At 48.6% G+C, this 12,804-nt stretch overlaps 2 protein-coding genes across 2 annotated transcripts; both read right to left on the bottom strand.

Annotated features, from left to right (window-relative positions):
• Positions 1–4,064: 4,064 nt before the first annotated feature.
• LOC124671913 (galactose mutarotase-like) lies at positions 4,065–6,248 on the bottom strand. Its single transcript, XM_047208232.1, has 5 exons — positions 6,068–6,248; positions 5,935–5,984; positions 5,655–5,778; positions 4,890–4,997; positions 4,065–4,690 (listed from the first exon to the last, which is right to left on the bottom strand). Exons 1-5 carry the CDS (start codon positions 6,246–6,248, stop codon positions 4,065–4,067), a joined length of 1,089 nt encoding a protein of 362 aa, XP_047064188.1.
• A 1,901-nt stretch (positions 6,249–8,149) lies between these two features.
• Positions 8,150–12,416, bottom strand: LOC124674065. Its single transcript, XM_047210098.1, has 2 exons — positions 12,258–12,416; positions 8,150–10,633 (listed from the first exon to the last, which is right to left on the bottom strand). The coding sequence occupies exon 2, from the start codon at positions 10,322–10,324 to the stop codon at positions 8,426–8,428; it is 1,899 nt and encodes a 632-aa protein (XP_047066054.1). The 5' UTR covers positions 10,325–10,633; positions 12,258–12,416; the 3' UTR covers positions 8,150–8,425.
• Between the last annotated feature and the right edge of the window lie 388 nt (positions 12,417–12,804).

Below are 12,804 nucleotides of genomic sequence, written 5' to 3'. Positions count from 1 at the left end.
GCCTTGGAGGGATCAACCCAAAAGGATTTTGCATGGAAGGCCATGTGATCATGGTAGTGGCATTGCAAATCTTCCGGATAGGACATACTCCAAGATGCCCTATAAGATTCTTGAGGAATCACTTCTTCAACGGAGTTGACCACCAAGGCAAGGTTGGAACCTTTTGCCATCCCAAGAGCACGATTGCGAGAATCATGAGAGGTTTCCTCAAGCACCTTGAGAGCTTGCATCTCGTGCACGACTTGTTGAGAGGTGAGAGAGGAATAGCATTCCCTTCCCACAAGAGTCTTGACATCAATGGGTACAAATGGCATCATGCATTCAATGTACTTCTCCTTGATCCAAGAGTCATTGATGTGGGTGGCACTAATAAGCCGAAAGGCATCGGCAACGGTGAGAAGTCTTCCATACATGTCTTCATGATCTTCATCCGGTAGCCTCATGAATCCTTCGGCTTTATTCTTAAGAGCATTATACTTGTTCCTCCTTGTGCTCTCACTTCCAATGCAACTAGCGGTCAAACCATCCCAAGCTTCCTTGGCGGTGGTGTAGTTCCGGACACGATGCAATTCCTTTGTCCCCACACTAGTTTGAATCATGTGCAAGGCGGTGTTGTTGAGTTGACTATCAATCGCTTCTCTTCTAGTCAACTTGTCGGGGTTGTATGGCTTGAAGCCCTCCAAGATGATTCTCCATAGTTCATTGGAGGCACTACAAACATGAGAGCGGAACTCAAATTGCCAAGTATCGAAATTATCAATAGAAAACTTAGGTGGGTCACCCCGAATGTTCAAATGGGGATGGGGAACCGGTATATCGGGAGATAGGAAAGGTGGAGCTACTCGATTGTAGCTTTCACCTCCACTAGTTCCCCTAGGAGATGCAATGGGAGATTTGATAGTGTTTAAGTTATCACCTTCCACGGGTTTGGTAGATGAGGGTAAGTCCGAAGCCTCTCCCTCATCTAACGCACCCGTGTCTTTTACCTCTACACTAGGAGCCTTGGGAAGGGCCGGAGCCAAAAGCTCGGCAATCATCTTTTTCATGCTTTCCATTTGGGCTTCCATGGAGGACTTCAACGAGTTGAAGTCTTCCATGAAGACCGTCTTGGTGGCCTCTTCCGTGGGATCCTCGTTCGGCATACTCTTAGGCGGTTAAGCCCGTAATAAGAGCCGAGGCTCTGATACCAATTGAAAGGATCGTATGCCGCACCTAGAGGGGGGTGAATAGGTGCTAACCAATTTTTAGTTCTTTTTCAACTTAGGCTTGACACAAAGGTAAATTCTCTAGATATGCAACTAAGTGAATATACCTATATGACAAGGATATCAACAAAGCAAGATATAGCAACGCAATAGGAGATAGATTGGGATAGAGGTAACCGAGAGTGGAGCACGCGATGACACGGAGATGATTCCCGTAGTTCCCTTCCTTTGCAAGAAGGTACGTCTACGTTTGGAGGAGTGTGGTTGCTACGCAAGCCAAACCAACAACCACGAAGGCTTCACTCAGATCTCCTGTGAGCAACGCCACGAAGGCCTAGCCCACTTCCACTAAGGGATTTCCTCGAGGCGGAAACCGGGCCTTTACAAAGTTCTTGGGGCACACATCCACAACCAAATTGGAGGCTCCCAAATCTGTAACAATACAACAATCAACAACAACACATCAACAACAAATCAACTAGGGAACCAAATAGGAACACTAGCATGAGATCCCTCAAACAAGTGAGGGGAAATGAAGAACGCTTCGGTGAGGATGTAGATCGGTGTCTTCTCCTTCGAATCTCCAAAGATCAAGAGCTTTGGTTGGGGGAGGAAGGAGATCTTGCAAATCTTGTGTTCTTGAGGTGGCTCTAATGGTGGTGAAGCTTGGCAGATTTTTCTTGCAATGATTGAGCAACTTATCCCTTTGGAGAAGAAAGCTATTTATATGGGTGGAGCTTTCAGATCTGACCGTTGGGGACGAATTTGACTTACACCGGAAGTTCCGGCCAGGATGGCCGGAAGTTCCGGCTTCCACCGGAAGTACCGGCCATTCGGGCCGGAACTTCCGCCTCTGATAAATTTCCTGCAAAGCAAAAGAAGGGGCGGAACTTGGGCGGAACTTCCGGTGGCCGGAAGTTCCGGCCAAGTTCCGGAAACTTGCGAAAACCTTACTGGACTATACTGAGCCACAAACTCGGAATTCCGGAACTTGTCCGGAAGTTGGGCGGAAGTTCCGCCGGGCGGAACTTCCGGCCAACTTCACCGGAACTTCCGGTCAGGAAGAAAGGAGCTGTGGCCAAACTGTGCTGAGGAGCTTCTGCTGAATAAGCCTGGACGGAACTTCCGCCTGCTGGGGCCGGAACTTCCGCCGATCACGTGAAAACTGCAGAACTTCAGAACAGCTAAAGCAATTCACCGATCCAACATAATTTTTGATAGCTTGTACCTGTCTACATCAACACACATAAAAATATACATAGTGTTGACGTCAAACACACAAAACCCAAAAGGGCGGGAAATGTTCTTTCACCGGTGTAACGTCTATGAATTGTGTCGACACAATCTTAGCTTAGAGTTTAATAAAGCGTTTTTCATAAATAAAAACGAATCTATGGTTACCTTTGCCATTCTCAAAGATGTCGACATTGCCTGTCACGGAACAAAGGTTTTACCAACAAGCTACTATTGTAGCTACCAAGTGCAATGGTCTTTTTATAAAAAAGTATTTACCTTTTTTGAACAAACATGCAACCTTTATTATTAAGCAATCGAGGTTACATCATCCACAAGCCGTGGAAATAAAAACGAAGGCGGATCATCAATCCAAAAGAAGCTATCCTCATAATCTACGCATTTACCAATCTTTGGGAGATGACTCATGGCATACACTTGGACCCTAGCACAACGGATTCAATTCTATGGAAGCTAACCAAGGATGGTTGCTACTCCTCCAAGTCGGCTTACACCATGCAATTCTTTGGACACCCGAAATCTTGTATGCCTTCCTTGGTTTGGAAGCCATGGGCTCCACCGAAGTGCAAAATCTTTGCTTGGTTGATCATCCAAAATAGAGTTTGGACGGCGGATAGGCTCCAAAAGAGAGGATGGTCAAATTGTGAAACATGCAAGCTTTGTAATCAAGCACAAGAATCCGCCTCTCATCTTCTTTTCAAATGTCGGTTCACCATTTGTGTGTGGTCAAGGGTGAAGAATTGGCTAGGACTACAAGACGTTAATCCCGTAACTTGGCGTACTATGAGGAATGTAAAGGAGTGGTGGAATGACGCGATCCACAAGCAAGGGCAATCAAAGAAGGCCATGGTGTCCCTTGCAATGTTGGTCTCATGGGAAATTTGGAAGGAAAGAAATGCTCGTATTTTTCGGAACAATGCCTCCACTTTAAGTATGTCGGTGACCAAGATAAAAGATAAAGCCGCCATTTGGAGCCTAGCCGGGGCTAAGGCCTTGAGTGTTGTAATGCCGCGAGAGTAGGCTTATGTTTTGGGCTTGACCTTGTGTCAAGTCTTGGTTTGTAACAACTCTAAAACTTCTTTTTAATCAATGAAAATGGTAAATCTTTTGCCTTGTTTCAAAAAACAAATCTACAAATTTAGCAAGCAAATCAACCATCTTGTTTGCATCCCGGGGACAGTGGGATATTTGTGCCATCTCAGGCCCTGCCATGATCTATCGACACTCATCAATGAAAGTTGTCCCAACTATTTTTAATCGATATATGAATGCTAATGTAGTGATCAAATAAATCGAAAAGCAATGCATCAAGCTTTACTAGCTAGCATAACATATATACCACACTTATCAGCTTTTCTGTTGGTAGAAAAATCTTCAAAAAAAATAAGTAGAAATTTAGAACTAGTAGAAAAATCTTTGTGACAACACAGTTCTAGATGTTCTTATTTCGCGGTCAAATTACAGCAAGCTCCTGGGGCCATTGCCACATTTTGATTTTGGCCCATTGACCTTGTCACTTCCCAAAGCTAACAACATGCTACGACACATTCAACAAGAACAGACGAATCGTCCGCTCAAAAGAAAATGACGGATCTATGAAGTCAATCATGCGTCCTGGTAGAACTTGATGGCCATGTCGTGCTTGTACACCTGGCCGGGCCTGACGATCGACGACGGGAACTCGGGGTGGTTGACGGCGTCAGGGTATGCCTGCGTCTCCAGGCAGAGCGCGCCGTACTGCCCGTAAACCTTGCCGTTTTTCCCCTTCTCGTTGATGACCCAGTTGGAGGTGTAGAGCTGCACGCCGGGCTGGTTAGCCCACACCTCCATGCCCCGGCCGGACTTGGGGTCCTCGACGCGCGCCACCTGCCGGAACGCGTCCTGCTCCCCGTTCACGACGAAGTTGAGGTCGTACCCGCCGCCGCCGCCCGGGACGATGTCCATGTGCTCGCCGACGGGCGTCGGCTGCAGGAAGTCGTAGATGGTGCCGGCCACGGGCTCGATCTGGCCCGTCGGGATCATGGCGTCGACGGTCGTGTAGCTCGACGCGAGGATCTGGAGCTCCTGCTGGAGGACGTCGCCGCTGTCATGGCCAGCGAGGTTCCAGTACGCGTGGTTCGCGAGGTTCACCGGCGTCGCCTTGGTCGTGGCCGTCGCGTTCATGCTGATGCTCAGCTCGTACGGGCTGGAGAGCCGGTACGTGGTGTACACGTCCAGGTCGCCCGGGAACCCTGCGTCAGTCCCGATGATCCGCGGAAGCAAGTGCAAGTCAGCTATACAGTACGGCTCAATTGTTTTCTAAACAGTGGATATGTTGTTGCAAATTTGACTTCATCGAATTTTATACAGATGTGTCAGTGTCATGAAGCTCATTTAATCAAAGTGCAAGAGTCTATTATAGAATGTGGTGGGCATGTGCATCGATTTTACCTTGCTCTCCGTCGAAGCTGTGGTAGAAGAAGGTGATGTACGGGGAGTCGCCACCGCTCACGTACTCTTTCACCGTCCAAATGACCTTGCCGAAACCCCTGTGGCCGCCTAAACAAAGAGCGACAAGATAATTTAAACTCTACTACTAGTAAACTATTTGAGTGTGTCGGACAGTCAAACCATGCATAATGCATTGGAAAAAAGAGTTAAGGTGAAATATGTACTCCTTTCGTCCATAAAAGTAGGTCTCGATTTTATCTAAATTTATATGTATCTACGCACTAAAACATGTTTAGATACTTGTATATTTTGATAAAGTTAAGACATTATTTTGGAACGGAGGGAGTAGCATACTCCACTCCATTCACAATTACCTTTGTCAAGGTTTGATTGTGTAATTGTGATTAAATATATAAGAAAAATTGTTAACATCTACTCCCTCCGGTATGAAAAGATCGACGTGGAGCAAGCCATCGCTAGCGTATAACTATGGTATGGGTTGCATCGATTAAATACGACCCGAGGTAGTAAAATATAATATCAATATTAGTAGAATCATCAAAAAAAAATGTATTTTCATATTATATAAATTTGGTATTGTGAATAGGTCATCTTTTGATACATATTCAGTCAAACTTAATAAAGTTGACTTGGACTGTAGCCACGACATGGTAGTACCGTGAATGGTAAACTATCTCAGCGCATCTAAGTCAAACCATGCATATGCATTGGGGGAAAAGAGTTGAAGTGAAATATGTAGCGTACCGTGGATGGAGTTGTTGCCGTCGTTAGGGAAGAGACGGTAGGCTTTCCCGTCGAGCACGAAGCGGGACTTGAAGATTCTGTTGGCCACGCGCCCAACAGTCGATCCGAATGCTTGAGTGCCATTCTGATCAGAAAGGTGCATAAAACATTCTTAGATTATTTGTTTGGGTCATTCTAACATAACTAACTCGAAACCCTTCTTGCTTGATTGCCAGCAAGAGGAACATTTCGTAACAGAGTTAATAAATGTGTAGTAATGCAGAGGAATTCGTGATCTTACAACGTATTCGGCGATGGTATCGTACCCAAGGATAACATCGGCCACGTCTCCTACAAGAACATTTCAGCTCTTGATGAACAAGACAAAGGATCTTGGTCTGCTGAAAGCAAGAAGAAAGTGGCCATGGCCATACCTTTGCAGTCAGGGACAAAGACAGAGACGAGGGTGGCTCCCCAGTTTGTGACCTTGATGGAGAAGTCCCCCTTCTTGTTCTTGAGCTCGTAGAAACCGACCGGCTTCCGGGCAGCATCCGCGCCGCCGGCCAGCGCAAGGCACACCAGCAAGGCAACAGGAAGCAGTGCCCCTCCCGCCATTGTTGGGCAGCACTACTACTAGCGCTAGCAACGACTGGCTTGCACGTTGCGAAAAGGAGAGTACGGTGTGGCTAATTCAGCATGTAGCTAGTCGCATATGTATAGTGAGGACATAGCATACGATGACTTGTATCATGTACGTCAGATTCTTCTAGAGGTCGTACATGAGAAAGTCAAATCTCTCCATTTGAGTTTCTCTAATCCAAACTATTCCTTTTTGGAGATCTGAGATCTAAAATTAGTTTATGGCGGCTAACCCCAAATTGCTCGTTTGATTCCCGATTAGTCTTGGGCTGCTAGTATCGATTTTTACTCGTTTAGTCTTCTTCCTTGTATGTCCATTCTTCGTTGAATCATTACATTTTGATACACAGTATTTGTTCTCAGATGCAAGTATTTGGTTTTGCGAAATTTTCTGAATCCCTTTGAACTATCAAAGTTTCACCAAACTGACACAGTGGGAGTGGTCTCCCGCTTTCTAACTAACACAAACATTTCCATGAGTATATGTAATCAAGAATAATATGACATCCCAAGATACAGAATTAAGAAGCAAGATAAGAGCATCTCTAGTCGCGTCCCCCAAACCGTCCCCAAACCGCGCTGGATCGAGCGTTTGGGGGACGTGTTTTATTCATGCCGTGTTTGGGGGACGTCGCTCCCCAGTCGCGTCCCCCAAACAAAATTTCGGAAATTTGAACCTTGTGAGAGATTCGATTAAATTCATCCAAACTTGGTATATATTACATAGATTCGAACTAGATTCGACTAAATTTAAACTAAACCTAATCTAGTAGTACTTGCGGCGGTCGGAGGTGTCGTAGTACTGATGGAAGTTGTGCATGTCGTCGGTGACGACCTCCTGCTTGACGCGCTCGTCGGGCTCGTCGACGGGTTCGTCCTTCACCAGACCTCTTGGCCCTGCCTCGCCGTCGTCGGTGAGGTCCACGAGCGGCTTGCCGGGTCGCCGATGGACATGGCGATCGCCGTCTCAATGTCGCCCCTCCAGGCATCCTTGTCGTTGAGCGACACCAAGAACGCAGCTCGCAGCCCTGGGCAGTCCTCGGGGTCGTCGCTGCTGGCGATGAGGCCCTGCTGCCGCTCGTACTCCGCGAGCAGCGCCTCCTGCGACGCTTCCTCCGGCTCCTCCTTCACCTTCGGCTTCGGGATGAGGAGAGGGCCGCCGCGCCTCTCTTGCTGCCGCCGGCTGCCGCTACCGCCGCACCTCGGATTGACGGGCGTCGCCGGCTCCTCCTTCACGCGATTGGGGACGGTGTAGGGCACCGAGCGGTACGACAAGGACGGCGTCGATCGGGCCGGTCCTGCGGAAGAAGAGTTCGAGGAGGACGAGGACGACATTGCTTGGAGCGACGAGGAGAAGATCTGGGGGTGGCGAGGAGAAGGTTTGGGAGCGGTGAGAGATTGGGACGAACCGCAAGGCCTCTTAATGTATAGCGGCGGCAGCGGGTGGTTGCACGAAATACCGTCGGCACGGACGGCCACGCGGCCATGAACGACGAGACGCGTCCCTGCGTCGCCTGGAAAAACTGGGACGCCATTAACAACGCTTGATCAAAGGTAGGCGACAGGGTTTTAGGCTTCCGAGCCGCTGACGGGTCGGGCCCACGTCGCTTTGCCTCGCTTTTCGATGCTTCCGGCATCCCAGTGCATCTCCTGTGGGACAGGGACAGGCTCGGAGCGCCGAACACCGTACCGGGCCGCGCCGGACAAAAAGAGGCTTTGGGGACACGGCTGGAAACGTTTTTTTGTTCAGCGCGCCTCAAATCGCTTTGGGGAACGCGACTGGAGATGCTCTAACAGCCGGCCATTACGGAGGAGTAGCACCTGGATGTCCCAACATTTCAAAACGTTTAAGAGGAGCTAGCCAAAAATCTTTACTATTGTACAAAGCCCTGTCTGGCAATCTCACGCCAAATTTCTGAAGAATAATAGTCCACAAGTAAATGAGACACAATACATCAAATACATAAGTTTATTGGCATGAACCGGCATCCCAAAAGCGATAAGAACAATTGCCGGACACCAATGTACAATGGACTGACTAAACATTCATGAAACACTTATCAAGCTGGGAGAAGAACAATAAAATCCAATAGGCAACACGGTGCCTTTTATGTACAACCAAACTGACAGACATTTGAAGATGGAAAAACACTTCACAGCTTATCTATATTGGCGTTCCTGAAGCTGCCACCGAGGAGTGACAGCAGGCCACCGCCGTGCACCCTTCCCTCAGGAACAGCACAGCTCCCTTCTCTACCCCCACGTACAGTAGGCTCAGACGACGAGGAGGGCATCATGGAACGAGGAACAAGCAGCTGCGGAGGTATCATCGCCTGGCTCCTTACTGTGCCGTCACTATCTGATGCGGTGCTTATGCCTGATGATGAGTAGTCATTCGTCATGCTACTTGCAGCAGTGGCTGATGATGCCACAATGCCACTGAAGAGGCCTGCTCCGATCATGCTTCCTCTGTTCTTCACCACTCCACTTTCTTGTTGCCTGGCCACCAAGGTCCCATGCGCAGCACACAGTCCGCTCTTGCCCCGCGCGAATTTCTCACAACCTGATCCCCATGTGCACCGCTTGCCTCCACCATGGGCTTTGCAGAAGTCAGTGCTCCCTTGAGCACTCTTACCACAGTTATCTATCCTGCACCTCTTACCACCACCATGCTTCACGCAACTGTCTGTACGGCCGCGGGCGCTCTTAGTGCAACCAGGCGCCGCACAGCGCTTTCCACCTCCATGTGCCACACAGAATTCAGTTCCCCCATGTACACTCTTTGGGCAGACACCGCCTCCTTCGTACAAGCATCGTTTTCCACCACCATGGGCCTTGCACAAAGGTGTGCTCCCCTCCGCACCTCTGCTGCACCCATCGAAGATGCACCTCTTGCCCCCGCCATGCGCCTTGCAGTACAATGTGCTGCCCTGAGCCCCCTTGCCACAATCTGGATACTGACACCGACGTCCACCACCATGAGAAATGCAAAGTCCAGCCTTACCCTCAGCACTCCGAATGCACCCTTCCATTGCGCATCTCTTCCCACCACCGTGCTTTATGCACAGTCCAGACTTACCCCGTGCAGCCTTAGGACAATCAGGGTATTCACAACGGCGACCTCCGCCATGAGCAATGCAGTAATCTGTCTTTCCCTCGGCACTCTTGGTGCAACCAAGCTCCTCACACCTCCGTCCTCCGCCATGGGCCTTACAATATGCAGTGCTGCTCTCAGCTCCTTTATGGCACCCAGGCTTATGGCATCTTTGCCCGCCTCCATGGGCAATACACAGCCCGGATGAGCCTCTTGCACCTTTGGAGCACCCCTTGAACCTGCACTTCTTAGGATGCCGGGGATGACTCCGTTGTTCTGATGTAGTTGCTCCAGTGACCACATCAGAGCTCACACCAAATGAAGTCTCCGTTGTAGCAGAAGGCTCAGGGCTGAGCTGATGATGTTGCTGAATAGCCTGAGTGTTATCACTATTATACTGTGTAAGGTCTAGTGAATCCTGGTTTTGTAGTTGGACCCCATTGGCAGCACAAGAACTGGTGCGAGGAGCAAAGAGTAGAGATGGCATGTAGCCACCCATGCTCCTTACAGCAGCAGATGTTGAAGCCTCGTCAACTAAAGAAAAAGAATGGACTCTTCCATTTGATGCTTGCAGATGCTGAATTGTCTCTGCACCATCTGTCTGCAGGCCAAGCCTCAGCATCCCTGGATCGGTGAAAGAGAAACTCTGCCCAGACAAACTCTGAGATTCTTTTGACCTGTATACTCCAGTGTTCTGATAGTCTGTTGAGTAAAAATCAGGTGTAGGACCCAACCCGAGAACAAGCCTGCAGCCATCATCCCTAGTTGTGATGTTATTCATGCTTTGATTATTTTCATCACCATGACCGCAATTTGGCATTGCTGAGCCAAGACAGTCCACGCGGAGTGTGCTTTTGCTCAGGTTCTTCATTGTGTAACTTGGAGCAGATTGTGTCATTAACAAAAAGGGATCATTCATCACAGGCTGGTTTGGGATATCCACAAAGCTGTTATCCATCACGGCTTAATACTATGAGAACTGTGTGAGCAAATAATAACAGGATCACTAGAGAACTGAAGAACAGGGGCCAGGTTATCTTTCAGACACTGATAGTCGAATAGACAAAATGGAAGAATATCAGCAGGAGCGTAGTACCAAAGCAACCACCACTGACAAACCCTGAGGTGTCTGCACGGTCCATAACTATGTTGTTCTGGTGCGAATTTAAGATCCAAAGCTACTCAATCTCCTCAGGACTACACAACATCCCTTGTAGTTGACATAAGGCATAGGCACAAGGGGCTAAATGATCTGTAGTTGGCCAATCTGCAAATTGCGAAAAAAAAAATGTCAGCTAAAATTGAGATACTAAACATATGTTTGGAACAAACTTATTCATTAAATATTTCTAGTGGTACAACCGGGTGCCAAAGCCAATAAAAAAACAATATTATTGTATGCCAAAAGATGAATCCTTGAGTATCTTTCCAACAAGCCGAAATGTCTATAACTACCAAGAGAAATAATACACACATATGATGTCTCTAAGTCCTGATGGTCAAAAGATGTCTCTAAGTCCTGTCATGTCAACATACGCACTAATACACCTGCAAATGCTACTTTTGGTAGCTTGAGTGAAATAACTGGTTTTACTTTATCTAGCCCTGTCACAATCAGATATGATGATTAATGGATTAGTTAACCAACCTAGTCAGATTACTGCACATGAGAACCATGTTACAGTAAAAGCCACCAAAGTCAGCCAGTACCAGTGCAACAGAAACTAAAACATATTCCATTGGCAGCAGTGAAGAACATCAGGGGGAATGGGATGGCTATCATTTTTTTTCGAGTGGTTGGGACAGCTATTATCATCCCTTGACATCAAATCAAGTACAATAACACTCAAGATGATGAAACAAACAAGCAACCATGGATGAGAAAAACTCCGCCATAAAGATGTGTATGACCTTTCTCGAATTTTCGGTATTCTAGACACCGGCACCTCTGGAGCTTTGGCATGTCCGAAGAGAGTTAGCAACGGAACCGGCCTAAAACTAATCATGCATTCAATTTGGTGCTTCATGTTAGCAAACATTGGATCACAATATGGCCATGAATCTAGCGAACTGCAGCTGCAAGGTTGACAAGTTGCCTACAGACCTCGAAGCTGTGTATAAATAGAGACTCCCCCACCCTGAACGAAACTGATGGATTTTTTTGGCAACGAAACAGACAGCCAGGTATACAGGAGCAACTTTTGTTGCATGGCAAGGTGAAGTTTAACATGTAGGATAGAGCTTCTACTAACAGGCAACGAATTCAGGAGCAGTCAGGTCGAGACTATTGACTACCGGGGACAAAAACTCACTAGCATGTGAGGAACTGAGGATGTATAGTCAGGCCGAAAGGACACGGGCGGGAGAAGAACGGGAGGAAAGGACAATAAAGCAGAGCAGAAGGTCGGGCGAGTCGTGCTATCCGGGAATACGGGGTGCAGAGCGCCCCATACCGTGAGAACTGCAGAGCCCAATTGCAGGGCGTCCTCACAAATCGAGAACCTCAGATAGCCCCCAAAACGGAAATCCTCTGCTCCATCCCCTAAACCTTCAGAGTCCCCCAAATCCTGCGATTCTTCGCCTAGCTAGATAGAACGTGAAGGCGGGGGAACAAGCAGATCTGGCTGGCTGTCGCTCCTTTCATCAATAGAAGTCCGACCGAAGATGAAATGGCACACATGAATTTCCGCCCAATCAATCGGACGCGCGGTTAGAGCCGGCCTAGGAGACGACGAATTGGGACCGGCAGGAGGTTCATAGGAACCCGCGTAGGCGTGGCGACATGCAAAAGGAGCGGGAGCGGAAAAGGAGAACGGGAGCACACCAACAAATCTCTGCGAGACGAAGGAGGACGAGACGAGAGGGAGGGCGCGGGAGAGAGCCGTGCTCACCTGGCACGCGAGCGGACGGAGGCGGGAGAGGGGCGGGCTGATGCTGGTGCTGCTGCGGCGGCGCGGGGAGGCGGGAGCGGAAATCGCGGCGGGCGGGGCGACGGAGACGGCGATGGGGAGTGTTTGTTTGGTCTGGGTTGCGGGCGAACTGGCAGTGGGAAATTGGTAGGGCTGAGGCCTGGTGCAGGTGGGTGGGACGGATGGATGACGGCGGCATTACCTAGCTGGCATGTCCGGCTCAGCTCGCCCGAGCCAAGCGGCCTACAGCTCGTCGCTACCTTTCGCGTGCGTGTGTTGCGTATCGTGTGTGCCTTTTGCCCTTTTGTTCTGTTTTTTTTTTTACTTGCTGACGAAATTGGGGCTTCATGTCGCGACAAGAAGAGCTCCTCCGTACTGAACTGCATCACTATAGTCTATAGATAAAAAATCCAGATGCAGAGTACAGCATAAACACGTAAGCCACGTATTTACACACGCTGTACTATACAGACAATTTCATGGAGTCCAAGAATTGACAAGGTCCAAGTAAGACACGACATAGACTACC

Source organism: Lolium rigidum, chromosome 7 (assembly GCF_022539505.1).
Source record: "Lolium rigidum isolate FL_2022 chromosome 7, APGP_CSIRO_Lrig_0.1, whole genome shotgun sequence".
Taxonomy (NCBI): domain Eukaryota; kingdom Viridiplantae; phylum Streptophyta; class Magnoliopsida; order Poales; family Poaceae; genus Lolium; species Lolium rigidum.
The sequence above is the reverse complement of the archived record's forward strand: the minus strand, read 5'-3'. Positions and strand labels throughout refer to the sequence as shown.